At 47.2% G+C, this 18227-nt stretch overlaps 1 protein-coding gene across 3 annotated transcripts in view; it reads right to left on the bottom strand.

Annotated features, from left to right (window-relative positions):
- LOC139547792 (pleckstrin homology domain-containing family G member 2-like) overlaps positions 1-18227 on the bottom strand; it is a 54963-nt gene that overhangs the window by 2041 nt on the left and 34695 nt on the right. For all 3 annotated transcript variants that reach the window (XM_071356865.1, XM_071356867.1, XM_071356866.1), the window contains 6 exons: positions 13181-13281; positions 6629-6695; positions 3749-3795; positions 1826-1976; positions 448-579; positions 60-242 (listed from right to left, as the gene is read on the bottom strand). In XM_071356865.1, coding sequence (XP_071212966.1) covers positions 60-242; positions 448-579; positions 1826-1976; positions 3749-3795; positions 6629-6695; positions 13181-13281 — 681 coding nt within the window. The remainder of the gene's footprint in view (positions 1-59; positions 243-447; positions 580-1825; positions 1977-3748; positions 3796-6628; positions 6696-13180; positions 13282-18227) is intronic.

Below are 18227 nucleotides of genomic sequence, written 5' to 3' on the forward strand. Positions count from 1 at the left end.
AGCATTTACAGAAACAAAATCATCTGAGCGATTCATTCCGCTGTTCACACGTCACTCACAAATATATGGGTGCTGTAGATGAAAAGCTCCAGCCTCTTTTTAGCGATAAGCAGCATCTTGTCGAAGAGGAAGAATGCCCTCTCCTTCTTGACCCGTTGGACCCTGAAGGAGCCCTCCAACACCAGCTCCCCAAAGCCATTCAGGTCTGGACCTGTCCAGTTGGTCAACAAGCTCTCAATCTCCTGCCAGAGCCAAAAGAAAAGCAGTGTTTGTGTTGACCAAAGGTTGACCTCTAACCTTCAAAAACAGATGTAGTGGAGACTGACGTACAAAGACCTCCGTGACCTCTAACCTCTTTTGACTTTTAACCTCTGACCTCTGCAGCCAGTTCAGAGTCCTAGATAACACATACAGTAGTTTCCTCAGAGCCTGACTGGTGGTCCGTACCTGCAGCCTGACGGCGTGCTCCTGCTTCCTCTTCATGTCGTTGATGTACCAGGCCACGGCTGTCATGGTGATGATGGCATCCTCCACCATCTCGTAGCCAGGGTCACTTTTATCAAAGTGTTTGGCCAGCTCCTGCCACACGGGGGTGATAGTGAGGTTAGGCTTCTATTAGGTTCGGTATAACGAGAAAGGGGTAGCTGCAGCCCAATACGGCGACCAGAGAACGAACGAGTGGGTGTGTCGAAACCAGGCAACTACCGTACCGCGAGAGTTGGAACTTCTGTTTTGAAGTCAGAGGATGAGTCTGAGTTGTATTTCAGTGTTTAGTTTACACAAATTATTGTGCATTTTCAGTTATAAAACTGACATTCTTTTATTAAAAGTACCGATGATGGGTGTATTGTTGCTTGTATGCGTTGTACGTGTGTTCTTACCGTGACTGTCACCCTAATATTGGCTACTAGGTATCTACTTCCCACAACGTTGCGGGACAGTAGTGCTTGGCGAGCGAGAGCGAAGGACACAGTGTCCCAGTGTTGTTGCTGACTGTGTGTATCAAAGTGACATCGAGATGGTTGTGGGAAAAATTGCTACGTTATCTACCGCCTGTGACACTGTGATAAGACACCCTCCAGTGGGAAGCACCTCAGGTCGTCAAGCAGCTCCATACAACACCGGTGCGTTAGCCAATGAGGGGATCAATTCCAATAAGCCTCAATTCAAATATATATTTGATGGAAAAGAGATGTTTCACCATGCTGCCTTGTTGACAACATGACAGAGCGGCACAGATTATTGTTCACATCACAGGGCAATGGGGCCATAAACCAGTGCACCATGGCTCAGGTTAATAGAACTCCCTCATTTGCACTGGTTTAGCGGCTTTGAAATGAGCCGATTCACTTTCCATAAACCCACTCCTTTCGACACGCCCACTTGCCACATTGGGCTGCAGCTATCCATACTTGAGAATAACCACCACAGAGGTGCGCTTGGAGAGAGAAGCCTAGGTAGTTGATCAGTGTCCAAATACAGCTAGTTAAATGCCATGAGTTGAGAGTCTGCGTGACTTGGGGGGCTTTCGTTTATTGATAGGGTCCTTGTTTCATTTCACAGCGTCTCTATGCTTTATTTACTCGCTAGCTGCACCGCTGGTCTGCTGAGTATCACTCACTAATAAAGGCAAGGAGTGCAGAGTAAGAAACAGGATGTTTTGGATTGAAGGGAAACTCAGTCTACAACGGGCCCTGTACCATTCCTCTGTGTAAAATAAAGGGTTTATACATATAGTCGTATTCTCTGAATAAGTTTGACATTCATTTTATTGGATCAGTATCATTGTATTGTCTCTCTGACCCAGGCCATGACCTATACTGACCTGCAACAGGAGGTGGTACTTGAGGATCCTCTGCACTGGCTTCAGAAGGTAGGTCTCTAGGGGCAGGGAGTGGCACAGGGTGGTCTGCCTCTCCTGGAAGAAGCCCACCAGGCTCTTGTTCTTCATGCAGTCCCTCAGAACAGCCACCGAGCTGGGGAAAGAGATCCAAGAGAAGAGGGGGTGGAGGTTGTTGGTGGAAGAGGGGGGGGTTCACAGTAAGACTCATCAGTTGGCTCATTGCTATGCCAGACAGCACTTAATCTCATGGTGAAGCGTACAGTAATGTGTTCAGCATATGCCTTCGGTCCCCTCTTCAGAGGGGCCTCTTTTTGTCTGAACGCAACTATTTACATATAGTAAAACATTCTGCTGCAGTCCCCTTGCTGTCCGACTGGGATGTCTTTCTCAGGCAAAAGCTCTGATATCTGTTAACAGCATATCTCGGTATGAGCTATGAACTGGTCTTTTTAAGACATCACTGGATGAATGCACATACTGCAGCTCACGTACATGGTCAGGGCACCATCAATGTCTCATAACAAATATAATTCTGTTTCTATTCTCTGTGACAGACGCACGAAAGGCTGTTTACACGGAGCATGTGGAACACCGCATCGTCATGGTGATGGGCAGCGATCCAGTCCTATTCAAACATCTGCCAGTCAAGTAGTAGTGGCCCTTGGGATTAGAATTGATGGGCCGTGAAAGACGCCGCCTCTAAAATGCTTGTGATGGGTTTGTTTTTTACACGCACAATACACTGTGAGTTAGCCTGTTTGACCAGTGACCGAATCGAACCGCGATCATTAAATCAGTCACTATAGTCTTTCATTGGATGAACTTAATGTGATGGTTTCACTTGTCATTCCGACCACTGAGTAGTTCAAATAGATCTATTCAAGACGCTGAGTACGGTTACGTGCACACAATAATGTGATTATTGTAGATAGTCAGGTTAATCTAATAGTTTGTTTAAAACGTTTACATGCTCTGCAAGTAGAATGATTTCCCTAATAATCCTGTTTACATGGACACATCTGAAATCAGGTCACCTGATGGTAAATTTGATAAATGCAGAAAAATCGACAGTCACAACAAACGTTCCACCACAGTGACCGTGTTATTTTGGCGAAGACTTTTTGATTCTGAGTTTGTACAATTTGTATGTGAAAACTATTTACAAGATGCTTACTTTCAGTTTTTCCGAACTCACGTAAGAGGGAGGCCTGCGCTTCCCGGTGCTGGCACATGTGCAGATCAAATACACAGCTGGAACGCTGATTAAGCTGTTTATGTCCTAATAATTCGAAAAGATTGCTCAGAAAAACGGGTGTTTTAACCGGCGTACTGTATGCTTACTTGGATTTTGACCTTTACGCCGATTAAGATAAGCAGAGTAAGGTGTTTACATGAGTAATGTTACACTCAGCCTTCTGCCATAGTCAGTTTAATATCCATTTTTTTGTGTGCATGTAAACGTACTTAATGATCATCAGCAATAATCTTCCTTCCACTCATGTCTCTCTCTAAAGGACGGGGATTACAACTGTACTCTTTCCCCCCACCATCATATACAATTGTATATTTATACCACTTGTAACAAGTTCAAATGTGTATTTTGAACTTCACTTGTCCACTGTGTTGAACTCATTACATTCTCACCCCAGGTCCCTTCACAATAGCTATCATTCAATGTTTTAGGTCAAATGACAGTGCACACCAGTACAGTGGTGTGTGTGTGTGTGTGTGTGTGTGTGTGTGTGTGTGTGTGTGTGTGTGTGTGTGTGTGTGTGTGTGTGTGTGTGTGTGTGTGTGTGTGTGTGTGTGTGTGTGTGTGTGTGTGTGTGTGTGTGTGTGTGTGTGCGTGTGTGTGTGTGCGTGCGTGCGTGTGTGTGTGTGTGTGTGTGCGTGCGTGTGACTTACTTGGGGTAGTTCATACAGTAGAGGGTATATATGTCGAAGGCTTCGCTCTAAACAAAGGGAGAGAAAATAAACCGATGTGTGAGAAAGACCAGGGACACGGAGCTTTGGTCTCCATGTTCACTCTGCTACAAACCCCCCTAGGATTATGTGACAGCTCTCCTCACATGAGGATCATTCTCCAGGTCTCACTCAGAAATAAACACTTTGTTTTTATCTCCTTACAAAACCCCATTCCCCGACTTATGTATTCTCATCCAAGAAACAGCTCATCTCAACAGCTCATCTAAGAAAGTTAAAGAAACCTAATTGCATTTTACATTTAAGTAGGCTTTGTAGTGGCGATTCCCTATGACTGCCACTGGCACAGGAGAGAGCTGTCCACATCCACAAATCAGCTTTACAAAACGTTACTCTTTTGGGGTGAAGTTCCCATTTATTGCGTCTATAAATATAAATAGCTCTGAAACACATATTCCTGTACGAAAGGTGCAGAGAGGCATTCTATAAGGTGTATATGTGATACGATAAGAACTGTATGCCCTCTCCTCTCACCTGTGCTAACCCTGCCCGGTCACCTGTGCTAACCCTGCCCGGTCACCTGTGCTAACCCTTCATGGTCACCTTGTTATCCAATCCTGGTCACCTGTGCTAACCCTTCATGGTCACCTGTGCTAACCCTTCCTGGTCACCTGTTCTAACCCATCCTGGTCACCTGTGCTAACCCATCCTGGTCACCTGTGCTAACCCTTCATGGTCACCTGTGCTAACCCTTCATGGTCACCTGTGCTAACCCTTCATGGTCACCTGTGCTAACCCATCCTGGTCACCTGTGCTAACCCTTCCTGGTCACCTGTGCTAACCCTTCCTGGTCACCTGTGCTAACCCATCCTGGTCACCTGTTCTAACCCATCCTGGTCACCTGTGCTAACCCATCCTGGTCACCTGTGCTAACCCATCCTGGTCACCTGTTCTAACCCATCCTGGTCACCTGTTCTAACCCATCCTGGTCACCTATTCTAACCCTTCCTGGTCACCTGTGCTAACCCTTCATGGTCACCTGTGCTAACCCTTCATGGTCACCTGTGCTAACCCATCCTGGTCACCTATTCTAACCCTTCATGGTCACCTGTGCTAACCCATCCTGGTCACCTGTTCTAACCCATCCTGGTCACCTATTCTAACCCTTCATGGTCACCTGTGCTAACCCATCCTGGTCACCTATTCTAACCCATCCTGGTCACCTATTCTAACCCTTCCTGGTCATCTGTGCTAACCCTTCATGGTCACCTGTGCTAACCCATCCTGGTCACCTATTCTAACCCTTCCTGGTCACCTGTGCTAACCCATCCTGGTCACCTGTTCTAACCCATCCTGGTCACCTATTCTAACCCTTCCTGGTCACCTGTGCTAACCCATCCTGGTCACCTGTGCTAACCCATCCTGGTCACCTGTGCTAACCCATCCTGGTCACCTATTCTAACCCTTCCTGGTCACCTGTGCTACCTATATACACATGCGACCAGTGACCCATGACCCCTCTAGTGTACAAAATGAGTAAAAAAAATAACCCTTGACAGACAACATACACACAACTCATAAACAGTCCAAAATGGCTGCTACAGGTTTAGATAATGGTTCTGTGAGGTCAACTGAATATTATGTTCCAAACACTTGTGTATGTATGTATACTTGTCTTTACCACTCAGTCGTACATATAGCCAGCAGGTCTAGGGTTGGAGATTCATAGCTTAGCAGATGGTGAATTGTTACAGGCTACAGCTGACTCCATACAGACCCAGTGTCTGACTACACCTAACCTAAGAGCACGTACGGCCTCATTCCAAGCAGAAACGGTCACGTTTGAATTGCGTTTCCCGCGTTCCACACTGGCCCTGACTATTTCCTATATCGCCACCTCCACGTAGTCTGCAGTAGCGAGGGGCCGTTGTCCTCACCGTGTTTAGAGAGGTTAGTCTAGCTCAGAGCAGCATCGCAAAACCCAGAATAACCTTGCCGGTAATGGCTTAATCGAATGTACTCTTTTTTCCCCCAGCCATCTATAATTGGCCACAACAGTAGCCCATTCAATAGCAGAGAACTATAGCGACCTGCTGGATAAGAGGGTCTGGAAAGTACAGGCTGGAGACGGGACTAAGAATAGGCATCCTTGGATCCTGGACCGTAAATGGGATTCTGGTTCTTGGGTCTTTTTCCAGCTTTGGCAGGGCCAGGCGTGTCCGCAGCCCCACATATGGAGGCATACCCCGGGAGTCAGGGACATAGACGCTGGCCATTTTCCCAGCCGACACAAAGGAGAGCCTGTTTCCCTGGTCGATTGGACCCTTCACTGTTCCTGTTTTATCAGCGGTGGTTCTGTGTCATTACTCAGGCGACTACAGTACGGCACCATGCGGGTGTGCAGACCCACTCAACTGTAGTGAGCACATGGGTTAAAGGGTCAGCGCCACCACCGCTTCAGAACCAGACCAAATCACCATACCTCTCTGGTCACGGGCCTACGCACACTCACATAGCCCAAGTACAAACATTTCCTCTGACACACTACCCAATGTCAGTGGCCCACTTCAAACAGCTGTGGTTCTCTACTTGGCCCGAAACAAAAGTTTGTTTCACACGATCTGCTCGCTTGACATTTTAACAGCGCTCTGCATCCAGAGAACAAAATAGCTACTGTATACAAGCACCATATTGTCATAGCCTTTATTAGCCTACACAGCAAGCCAGTCTTAAGCAATGACCCAAGAGGGGCTGACTGTGACCAACCAATCAGGAAACACTGGTTTAGAACATCGGAACACCCACAAGAAAATGTGAATGTACTGGTCGTTTGTGCTTTATCACGACAATGTGGTGACTCACCCTCTCAATGAAGCACTCGGCGATGGCAGCCGCATGAGGACTCCTCTCCAGGTCCTCCAGAAGCTCACTGTGGGAGAGACAGACAGACAGAGGTCAGTTATGGGCCATGAGAACACCAGTACAGCAATGTAAACATATCACTGCAACACACAGAAGTCATCCCTGTCTACATCCCTGGGACTCATGCTCTACAAATCAGTACAACAATTCTCAGTCATGATAAAACATATCACTGTCAAATACTGTAACATCCATGTAACAACTACTCATAACACATAATGATGAGCACATACACTGCTATATACAATGGACAGCACAGACATTGCTTGGTAGACACGGTGCAGTGCTTATGAGTGCATGTGAGTTTGTCGAGGTCTAGGAGAGTTCATGAGAACTTTGTTTGGAGACTGTTATTCCGTCTCCACCGAGGCCCTTGGAGCTGGTGTCGAAGACGGTCCTGGCAGGGACGGATCCCAAATCCCAACTCCATTTCCACAAAGGATTCATTTCCTTCCAAACTATCTCCTAAATGCATGCAGATGAGACACATCGAGCCCCACATCAGCCAACCCCAACCAGAACCCCCTTCCAGCTGTCCCACTACAGCCCCCCCCCCCCCGCCTCCCCAACACCTTACAAACACAGACATGGATCAGACTACTTTTAACAGGGGACAGGGGGCGAGTGTTTACTTCAAGGGTCAAATAACCGCGTGCACCCGTTTCACCTGTGGTCCCGTGCCACGAGCTCACCCTAGCCCCGTCATCACCATGGACAGAACTCTTATGAAACACATATGCAAGCTCTCTCCAGGAGCCTGTAACTTTTGATTAACATCCTACTTCATGGATGTCATTTTGGGGGAGAGAGCGGCGGGTCTCTCCTTTCAGTATCTGAATGAATCAAAACTATCAGTGCAGAATTGTCTTGGCTGGAGATGGTGGAAAAGGTAAGGAATAGTAGTGAGGAGGGGAGGGTTGAGGGACAGCGATGCGTTTTGAATTGCGGCTCCGATTAGGAGAAGATGGAGGTTGATGTGGCTAATGGCTGTAATGTCAGTCTCTGGTGGTTTACTGGGACATCTCGACAGAGACAACTAGCCTCACATTCCTGGACAGTGAGCTGAAACTGAAGGTGTCATTCACCGCGGCCCCATCAGCCCATATCTGAGGTTACACGACGTGATGAGCAGCCCATCTGCACTCAGTTCATTAGCGAAGCCCAACTTCTCCGCATCTCTGAGAGGCCCAGGGCTGCCGGACTGGTCAGTCTCCCGGGATCCCCCCTCTTCCCAAGGAAAACAGAGAGGCGCTCTGTAAACACCCGGAGTTCGCCTTCATATGGATGTGGGGAAACGTTTGGAGCGAAACCGCAGCCCTCCATTCTTTCGCGTCACTCTCTCCTCCCTCGGAGACGAGGCTTGTTTCGCGGCTTCCCTCCGCGGTAAGAGGGCGTCATTAGGGTTTTGCGGGAAGCAAGGGGGAATTACGGGTGGTTTTTATCAAATGGCCACAGAGCAGGGTGTCTCTGCGTGCCACTGGCCCTGACTGATGTCTGAATCCTGTTGTTGACAGACAAAGACAAAGAGAAAGAGGGAACAAAGAACATTCCACCACGGAGACATTTCCTCCATCTGCAAGAGCAAAGGGCTTTCAACAAGACTACATCTGCAGTGCTACAGCATGTTTGCAAACATTGGATTTAATTAAGGCTTGGCACTTACTAGCAGGGCCTGGTACTTTAAGACAAAAGCCCTGGAAAGTATTTGGCTGTCAGGGCCTTGGACTTGAGTTATGCTTGTAACAAACCTACTAATTGCTTTCTCAGCTTTTCGTTACTAAAACACTCCATCCATAGACTTTTAACAGAGATGCTCCATATTTGAGGTCAGAGAAAACCTAGAGTTTTAAATCAAGACTACTGATTTTATTTCCTCACTATTTGTGTATTGTTCTTCCCTGTGCTAGATGACACATGACAATCTGGTTATTAACGTATGTGCATTTGCTCCTCCTCTAGATAGAGGGTGAACTGTGAGAGGAAAGAGGAGCCTCCTCTAGATGATCCTTCTACAGTCATATATTTCACAAAGCATTACAGTCAAACAGGGGGGGGGGGGGGGGGGGGGGTCACCTGCGAGGCGCACTGCATCACTGAACTCACACGCTCCCTCCCTTTGTTCCATTCTTTCCATTGACGTACTTCTGAACCTCTATTTTCATTGTGCTTGTGGGGAGCCCTAGTTTATTTACCTCCCATACAGCCAGTTCCCCCTTCTCTTTTCCTCCTGTACGCCTCACTTCCCTCCTTTCTCCTTTAATAAGCATCCCTCTCTCACGGAGTGTGATCTCTGCATTAGATTAGAGCACTTGCAGATCTGTTTCCTCTTTAGCAACTACACAGTAAGTGCCAGACAAAAACAACAGAGACCTATCTACATCCCTAAATCAGAATGTTTATATGCACTTGAACTTTGCTGGCTTTATGTTCCCAATCCATTCCCTGCGTATCTTCACATGCCGACTTCACCGCCTCTCTCAAAGTGAGAACTTCTTTCATGTGACACCCGCATCCTCAGCAACACCAGCCACTCCCACACGAGCCACGGCAGATTAAAACAGACAGCACGGTTTTGGGGGACTGGCCCTTCCTGGATCCCAGCCAACCAGGGTAAGAGGGAAGATTCCCTCCCAGGCAGACCTCCGGGTCACAGGGATGACTGTGAACAGGTGAGGGGGCTTAGCACTCAGAACGACTCTGGCTGGACAGGAGTGAGAGGGTAAGGGGTTATGTCTCTCGTGTGGGACTTCATAGGAGCCGTGACCCGAGCCATGCATGCAGGGGTCACAGTGAGGCCTAAATAACACGTAGGGGAGGAACTAACCAGGCTTGACTAAATGTCACCACACACAGGCCGCCACCGGGATATGAGCGATGGGCCCCAGGAGCCCAGCCCCCCTACTGTACGTTCCACAAGCATTGCGTCTACTCCATGAGAAGTTGAATGAATCAGACATAGTCACACATAGAAATATAATTTCTAGAACGGGGAAAAGCCCCTCAGACCATTGCAATAATTCTACTTCTATATTTCTATGGTGCCACACGTCCACATTCCAATTGACTTCAACTCTATGGCACAACTTAAATACCAACAGTGTAAGAAATAGTGGTGGTACACCAAACGGGTTATAAAACCATTATCTACAGCCACTGGAGGTAATTGATCTGTTTATACTGTAACGTCATGCACTATCATTATACGCTGTCCATAGCCAGCTTTGAAACTCGTGATATTATACAGAACATTTGTTTCTTATTAGGCTATTCTATCAGATCCTCTACCTCTCATTGTCATTATACTGTACAGGGGCTGCACGCAACAACAACAAAAAATTGTTCATTTTGAAACGTCTACGTTTCTAGTTGAAATGTACTTTGCGTGTGAGCCGTGGCTGGCTTTGCACCAGGCCTTAGACAGATACAAGAGATAAATCATGGCACTCAAACAATGCAATTAAACATCTTCATGTGCAGTAGTAAAGTCTCTATCTTTCTCTGTCTCTCTGTCTCTCTGTTTCTGTGTTTCTCATACGCGCTCTATTAGACTACAGAGGATTCAACGTCTCTGGCAAACTTTCCAAACGAGGGATTTGGAACAGAGAGACGAAAGAGAGGATGGGCAGGGATTCTAAGCAAGAGACGGTTAAGTCATCTTGATAAGCTCAGGCCTGACTAATCTCTCTGTCTCCGTGTCTGTCTCTCGGTCACTCATTAAGAGTTGGGTTAGAAAAAGTTAGAGGTCACAATTCCACGTATTCGTCACGTATCCATAGAGATAAATCTATAAGGTACCAGGCCAGTGATGCAGGATCCTTTTTCCGTGACAGACTAGACAATTTAGCACTTATCTGACTATCATAGTGGCCTGTTCAGCTACAGTTTCTACACAGCGTGAATCTAATAAAGATGGACAAGATTGAACGCACTACTGGCCTTTGACTAACTACTAGAATAGTACAGAGCATGTCTGTCTGTCTGTCTGTCTGTTTGTCCTGGCTGTACTGTTCACCAAGCTATGCCCTGTCTCTTGCTGCGGTTCGGTCTGCTCACAGCAGGGTCCAGAACTCTACACCAGGCTTTGTCCACCGCGGCGGGCCACGGCAAACGACATCCGTATGCTGCCTGGAGAACAGGCCAAGAAAGTAGACGTAACAACACCAGTATGGATACAGGGGCTGCATACCACAGCGATGAGGAGATGAGATTTAGAAAAGGCAGGACAAGAAAAAGGACAAGGGAGAAAAAGGTTGATTTTTTCTCTTCTTATTGGGGAAAGGAGAGGATAAAAATGAGGTCAATCCTTTTTTTTCTTCCTGAGATGAACAGTGTGCTACTTTGAGTGATGAAAAAAAGAGAGTTAGCAAACAATTCGTTTTTTTTCTCTCCCTGGGAGCCTGTTAGGGAACTGACTGCTCTCATTCTGTTCATTACAAACAAATGTAATTTATGGCCTAGCTAGCCCCACAGCAACGAGCGATGGGGATAAACCCCTGGCACTGATGCGCATACTTTACTGTACTGCAATGAGTTACACTGCACAGAGTCTGGAGCAGACGGGAGAAATCCCTCACTCTCTCTGTTTCTTTCTGCAACAGTGAGGCCATTTCCCATGAGAACCGGGGGCAGGAAGCATATTGGAGTTGGAGAAGGGTGTGAGTACTTACTCATGGGGGGGGGGGGGGGGGGGTGTAATGAAAAGAGACGACTTGGCATGGGCCCTGAGACTGAAGTGTGAAAACAAGAGTGTCAGCAGGGGGGCAGGGCGAGGAGCGTTGAGGAAATATGAAGAATTTGAGCGGTACTCTTCCCAGGGCTTCACTGGAAGCCGCCGGGTCCAAACTCATCCGTGCCATTTCTCCCTCCTCAACGTTCCCATCACTCGACTGAGCTACTGACATAGTAATCATTTAGGTTTTTCATTGACACATTCACTATTCTAGACAAATAATCATAAATACTGTACCAATGCATCACTCCTGAAACTGGGAAATGTATGAAATTCAGGCTACAGTTAAACAAAGTGAAATTGCTTGAGCAACTATAGTGAGCCAAATGGTTGTCTCCTTACTCTCCTGTAAACGGTTTCCAGGAAACATATAAATGGATCTCTACTATCAGCGTAAACAGCAATCTGATAACATCTATCTGGAGTGCAGCGCAGATATGCTGCCGTGCCACTGTGTACGGAACATAATCTCACACATATAATCAATCTCAAGCCTCCTCTGTGGTTGTGGAATGCAAAATCTGGTGAACCGAGACTTAAGACGTATACCTTCACTTTGAGAGCTGCTGTGACCATAACTGGGCTCGCTGGATAGTACCCCTTATTCCAAGTCTCTCTCGTTGTCTTTTTTTGTCTGCATCTCTCTCTCTCCCACCCCTTTCTCTCTCTCTCTGTGTGTCTTTATACTCTTTCTCTCTCTCTCTCTGTGTCTTTATACTCTTTCTGTCTCTGTCTCTCTAACTTATACTCTCTCTGTCTCTCTGTCTCTCTGTCCCTGTGTCTCTCTGTCTCTCTATCTTATACTCTCTCTGTCTCTGTCTCTCTGTCTCTCCCTCCCTTCCCCCCTCTCTCTCTGTCTCTTTATACTCTTTCTGTCTCTGTCTCTCTATCTTATACTCTCTCTGTCTCTCTGTCTCTCTGTCTTATACTCTCTCTGTCTCTCTGTCTCTCTGTCTCTCTGTCCCTGTGTCTCTCTGTCCCTGTGTCCCTGTGTCTCTCTGTCTCTCTGTCTCTCTGTCTCTCTGTCCCTGTGTCTCTCTGTCTCTCTGTCCCTGTGTCTCTCTGTCTCTCTATCTTATACTCTCTCTGTCTCTCTGTCTCTCTGTCTCTCTGTCTCTCTGTCCCTGTGTCCCTGTGTCTCTCTGTCTCTCTGTCCCTGTGTCTCTCTGTCTCTCTGTCTCTCTGTCTCTCTGTCCCTGTGTCCCTGTGTCCCTGTGTCTCTCTGTCCCTGTGTCCCTGTGTCTGCACATTGTCTGTCTGGTGGAGGCCTGGGGCCTGGGCCAGCCGTTGTGTCTGCAGCACATTAAACGGACATCCCTGCCACCCAGGCTGCAGCCTGTACACAAGCTGCCTCGACACAGAAAGAGAGAGAGAGAGCATGGAGCAGAGGAATGAGAGGACAGAGACAAGCGGAGAAACAGAGGAGAAAGGAGGGTAGGGTTTAAAAGCAGCTGCAGGAGAGATTTCACCACCATAGTTGTAGGATTTTACACGGACCAGAGCTGAGTGAAATTGAGCCGAGTGAAATGGAAAAGTTTCAATTTTCGTTGACAGGTGGTAGCATTGATCACCATTAAGACATTGCACTGAGATGAAAGACGTAGCCTACCTGCGACATGTTAAGATCTACACAAAAGCATGAGGACACATCTCATCGACCCCAGTTCAGGGCTGGTACAGTCTAACAGCTGTGGTGACCAGTGAGGATGAAGTAGGTCTAACATGTAAGCAGACAGAGACAGAGAAAACACACACTAACCCACCTGTTGAACTCATAGATGTCCTCAATGTTGCAGAACAGAGTGCTGACTTCTTCCGGCTTGAGCGGCAGGTCCCCACAGTCAATGATGCAACCCAGGTAGTCCTGAGAGAGAGAAAGAGAGAGAGAGAGAGAGAGAGAGAGAGAGAGAGAGAGAGAGAGATACTGTGAATGTGATTCTGTAAATGCATGTCAGTATGTTTATTGACAAAATAAACAAAATACAATCTTCATCATAATCTCATCATTCATACTTCATGTTCATTTGTTTCTGACTTCATAACACAAAATGCCGAAGCATAGTTGCTCAAATGGACAAAAGTCCCTTCTTTGTCCCTCTCCTGCGTCGTCCCTTCAGTTCATCCAGATGATTCTCTGTTAGCTGTCTTAGGGTCATTTGTAATTGAACTATCGTCAAGGCTTTCTGCGTGAGAAAAAAAACGTATATTTGAGCCCTACACCGATCCTTATTGTAAACACACTGAGAAGCCCAAGAAAGCAAACCTAGCAATTAATAAAGTGGCAAAGGCCTGACAGTTACAATATTTGTGTTTTCCTTTCGTGCTCCTCTCTCTGACCTGGGAAATAGAGCCATGCTCTAGTCTAATGAGAAAAATTATATGTCCCCCCTAAAAACACAGACTAACATCCCCGCGAAGCCTGGGAGAGAGCACTCCGAGCTGGGCTAAGGGCCTTAGGAAAGAAGGGGGCTTCAAAATGTGTCTGGCCAATCCACAGGCCCAGAGCACAAAACACTCCAAGTCTACCACCTCCAATGTAGTGATCAGTAGTCAGGCTAAAAGGCCTTATCTAGGCTAGCTGTCAGCGCTTTATCAGAGCCCTCCAGGGCCCAATAGTCCCATAACCAGCAGGCTTTCTAAGTGGCCAACAAGCCCATCTGATAACACCACATCCTACAGACAACTCTCTCTCCAGATGCCAACCCGATGGAGAAACCACTAAGGAACCTATCCAGGGTAGCTGTTCATTCTGTTGGTCTGAGTTTAACAGAGAGATCTGAGTAACCGTGAGGGCGGCTGCGGTCCACCCAGAGACCCAGTTACCATTCTGGCCAGCGAGAACAAGCCAACAACAGAAAAACAAAGAGGCGTTAAAATAAGATGAAGCCAACTTGACTGCAAAAATAAACGGGTGTAAATAAACAAACAGACAAAGTATGCATGAGAGAGGGGGGTGGGAGGGGGCGAGAGGTGGGGATGGCAGGGCCTTATGACCGGGAAGGGAGCTTCAATGGCCCCCAACCCTGACGGAGTCGAGCAGAGTGGAGCGCTCCTAGGGTACATTCCTGGAGGATAAAATGTGGAGTTTTTTTGTTGTTGCTTTGTCTCCAGTTGTGTTTGTTTCCAGAGCCACCGGGGTTCTGGGAAAGCAAACAGGCCGAGGTAGGGCAAAATGAGGCGAAAATAAGTGGGGCTCCCGTCACACTCATCACCTTTTAAAGGCAAGGGTACACTGGCACTGTAATTATTGTCGACTTACAGCGCGCACACACACACACACACACACACACACACACACACACACACACACACACACACACACACACACACACACACACACACACACACACACACACACACACACACACACACACACACACACACACACACACACACCCCTTTGGGAGGGCAATTAGGGCCCATAGTGAGAGGAGGAGAGAGAGACAGACAGATGAGTGAGAAATTGACAGAAGAAGAGAGAAGACAGTAAGAATGAGGAAGAGACTAGAGGGGGAAATTGAGACATAAGAGGGTTAAACGCAAGAGAGCACAACAATAGAAAGGCAGAAGAAATTGAGAAAGAGATAAATGTTTCACTATGAAAGGAAGAAAGACAGCTAGAATGAAAGAGAGAAGGAAAGAGAGAGAGAGAGAGAGAGAGAGCGAGAGAGAGAGAGAGAGAGAGAGAGAGAGAGAGAGAGAGAGAGAGAGAGAGAGAGAGAGAGAGAGAGAGAGAGAGAGAGAGAGAGAGAGAGAGAGAGAGAGAGAGAGAGAGAGAGAGAGAGAGAGAGAGAGAGAGAGAGAGAGAGAGAGAGAGAGCGAGAGAGAGAGAGAGAGAGAGAGAGGCCGGAGCACCTGGCAGGTTTTGGTCTCTTTGTCTGAGAATCTAGGTCAGAATTTGGAGAAAGGAGTTTGTCCCTCTGTGCTGCCTGCGAGGGCCCCATCCATCTTCTCCTCATGTGCCCCAAACTGGGGGTTACAGCCAAAGAGAGGCTAAAAACGCTCCGTTCCCCCAAACCCCCACCCCCAATTTCCTGTCCTATTTGGCAGGAGTACAGCGAGAACGAAAGGGGGCTTCGCTCTCCCCGGCTCTCCCCATTTTCTCTCCCCCTTTCTCCTCCTGTGTCTTCCAAAACACTGTATATTGCACATTCAAGACCTATAGGAGCAATATGGGAGCTCACACATACACACACACACCAGAAGGCAAACACACACACACACACACACACAAACACACACACACACACACACAGACTCCAATCATCATCATACTTGGTTCTTATTACCAGCAACTTTGACATCATCCCTGGATCAAAACCAGATTTCCATAACTGGTAAAGGCTGAGCCTAATGAACGCTCGAGCCGATAGACATCACATGTGCAACTCACACAGTCAGCACTCTGGGTCAGCCAACAGCGAACTCCATTCCATCAACTCAGGGGCCCACAGATCGATAAAACAGCCGTGGTCTGGCCCAAATCCCTGTCCGCAAAAACAAATGTATGGACATGTGATCTGGAAGGCATCCCTGCACAGGCTAGCTCAGTCAAATGCCTGCTCTTTTTATTGGCTCGTAAAAGGCTGAACTTCAAGAGAACTGTCAAGCAAAAGGAACTAGGGTTCCATTTCAGGCATTCTAACACATACCCCACACACCTATCATCACATGTCCTGAAGAAACGTTCTCTGCCTCTCTCTTTTCACCCACCCTCTCTCTCTCCCTCTCTCTCAACCGCGCACACACAGATGCACATTTAACCCTCTGCTCTCAGCACCGTTCTCCCAGGGTGCTGATTGCACCACCTGCTGACTTCCACTTGCTAATGAGTGCCATTGGCAACATTCCCTCTCTGTCTCCACATCAAAGCAGAGGCAGAACCCCTTAATCAGATCACTCCAGCACCGACCTGACCTGCATGAACCACACTGTCTTGCACCTCAACCCTAACCCTAGGTCCATCAGGTTGGCTTTCACAATAAAACCAAAAAGAAAATACAACCAAAAGGTTGTTTAAAGATGACTAACTATCCATGAGCCTTTACCCTAGCCATGTCCCTAACCTGAACCCTTACACCACCATAACCCTTAAAGGCTCTGCATGGTCAATCCAACGTCTGAAGTGGCCGTGCATCCAGAAAGCGAGGTCAGTACAGGTGCATCAACGCCGGGACCGAGAGACTGAAAAATAGCTTCTATCCCAAGGCCATCAGACTGTTAAACAGCCATCACTAACACAGAGAGGCTGCTGCCAACATACAGACTTGAAATCATTGGCCACTTTATTACATGGGTCACTAGTCACTTTAATAATGTCACTTTAACCATGTTTACACATCTTGCATTACTCATCTCATATGTATATACTGTATTCTATTGCATCTTGCCTACGACGCTCTGTCATTGCTCATCCATATATTTATATGGATATATTCTTATTTCATCCCTTTAGTTAGATTTGTGTGTATTAGGTAGTCGTTGTGTAATTGTTAGATTACTTTTTAGATTTTGCTGCACTGTCGGAACTAGAAGCACAAGCATTTTCGCTACACTCGCAATAACATCTGCTAACCATGTGTATGTGACCAATGACATTTGATTTGATTTGATTTACAGCATTTACTGCAACGCAGCCTCCGCAGGCGTCAGGGCTTTCATACTTCTTGTACTTAACGGAGCAGAGCTGTTGTGAAGGAAGTTGTCAAGGAATTGAGTTTGTGTTTATACAGGGCCTCCCACCCTCACCTACCGTCAGCCAATCCTGTCAATGCAGAGCTCTCCGCATTGTTACAACATTTGAGAGGCGCACGGCGATGTGGTACGGAGCTTGATTTGGCCTCTGGATGCCTCTGGAAGCTCCGCAATTGCATCACACATACGGCGCCTCCGTCCACATTTTCAGATCAAGTATAAATGGACTTTTACCCTAACCTCTACCCAATATCTAAACCTAAACCTAACCCTAACCCTAACCCTAACCCTCCGACCACATTTTCAGATCAAGTATAAATTGACTTTTACCCTAACCTTTACCCAATACCTAAACCTAAACCTAAATCTAACCCTAAACCTAACCCTAAACCTATATCTAAACCTAAACCTAGCCCTAAACGTAAACCTAACCCTAACCCTAAACCTAACACTAAACCAGGAAAAGAGATGCAAATTACTTTTTCAAGGGAGCGCTGGCCAAAACAAAAATGAGACATCAAAGTGATGTCACTTCCTCTATTCCTTTAAGGCTGTCTTTTCCTCCTCAATCCCGTAGAGAGACTCCTGATTCCTGACCTACCTTAAAGGGCACAGCTAAATCCTCTAGTTCCCTCCGCTTCCAATGGCAATATGATAAACGTGTTGACTGTCGTCCACCCAAAGGTCCCCTGACTGAACGACCACACTCTGTTCCTTCTCAAACGAATCCTCCATCTGTGTGTGTGCGTGCACGTAAATGTGCGCGCACGTGCGTGGTATCAGTGTGTGTGAGTGTGAGTATGTGTGTGCGTACGCGAGCGTTAGCGTGAGTGAGTGATCAGTCACAGACTCCTCATTGTCACAAGTCAGCTGACCCTGTCGGATAGGAGTATGAAACATCCTTTTGAAGTGATGACTTGGATTTACTGCTGCTCTCATCCTGTCCCATGCCCTCCTCTTGCCCGCCTCGCGTTCCACCTGGCCACTGATGGATGGAGCCACAGAGGCACACGGGGAGGCCAGACGGGGCTCCAAGATGGCCACCGAACGAGGAGGGGATGAAAGCATTGTTCACATTTTATTTATCGGAAGCTGGTGGGAGAGTCGAGGAGTTCT

The sequence above is a fragment of the Salvelinus alpinus genome, chromosome 21, assembly GCF_045679555.1.
Source record: "Salvelinus alpinus chromosome 21, SLU_Salpinus.1, whole genome shotgun sequence".
Classification (NCBI taxonomy): Eukaryota; Metazoa; Chordata; class Actinopteri; order Salmoniformes; family Salmonidae; genus Salvelinus; species Salvelinus alpinus.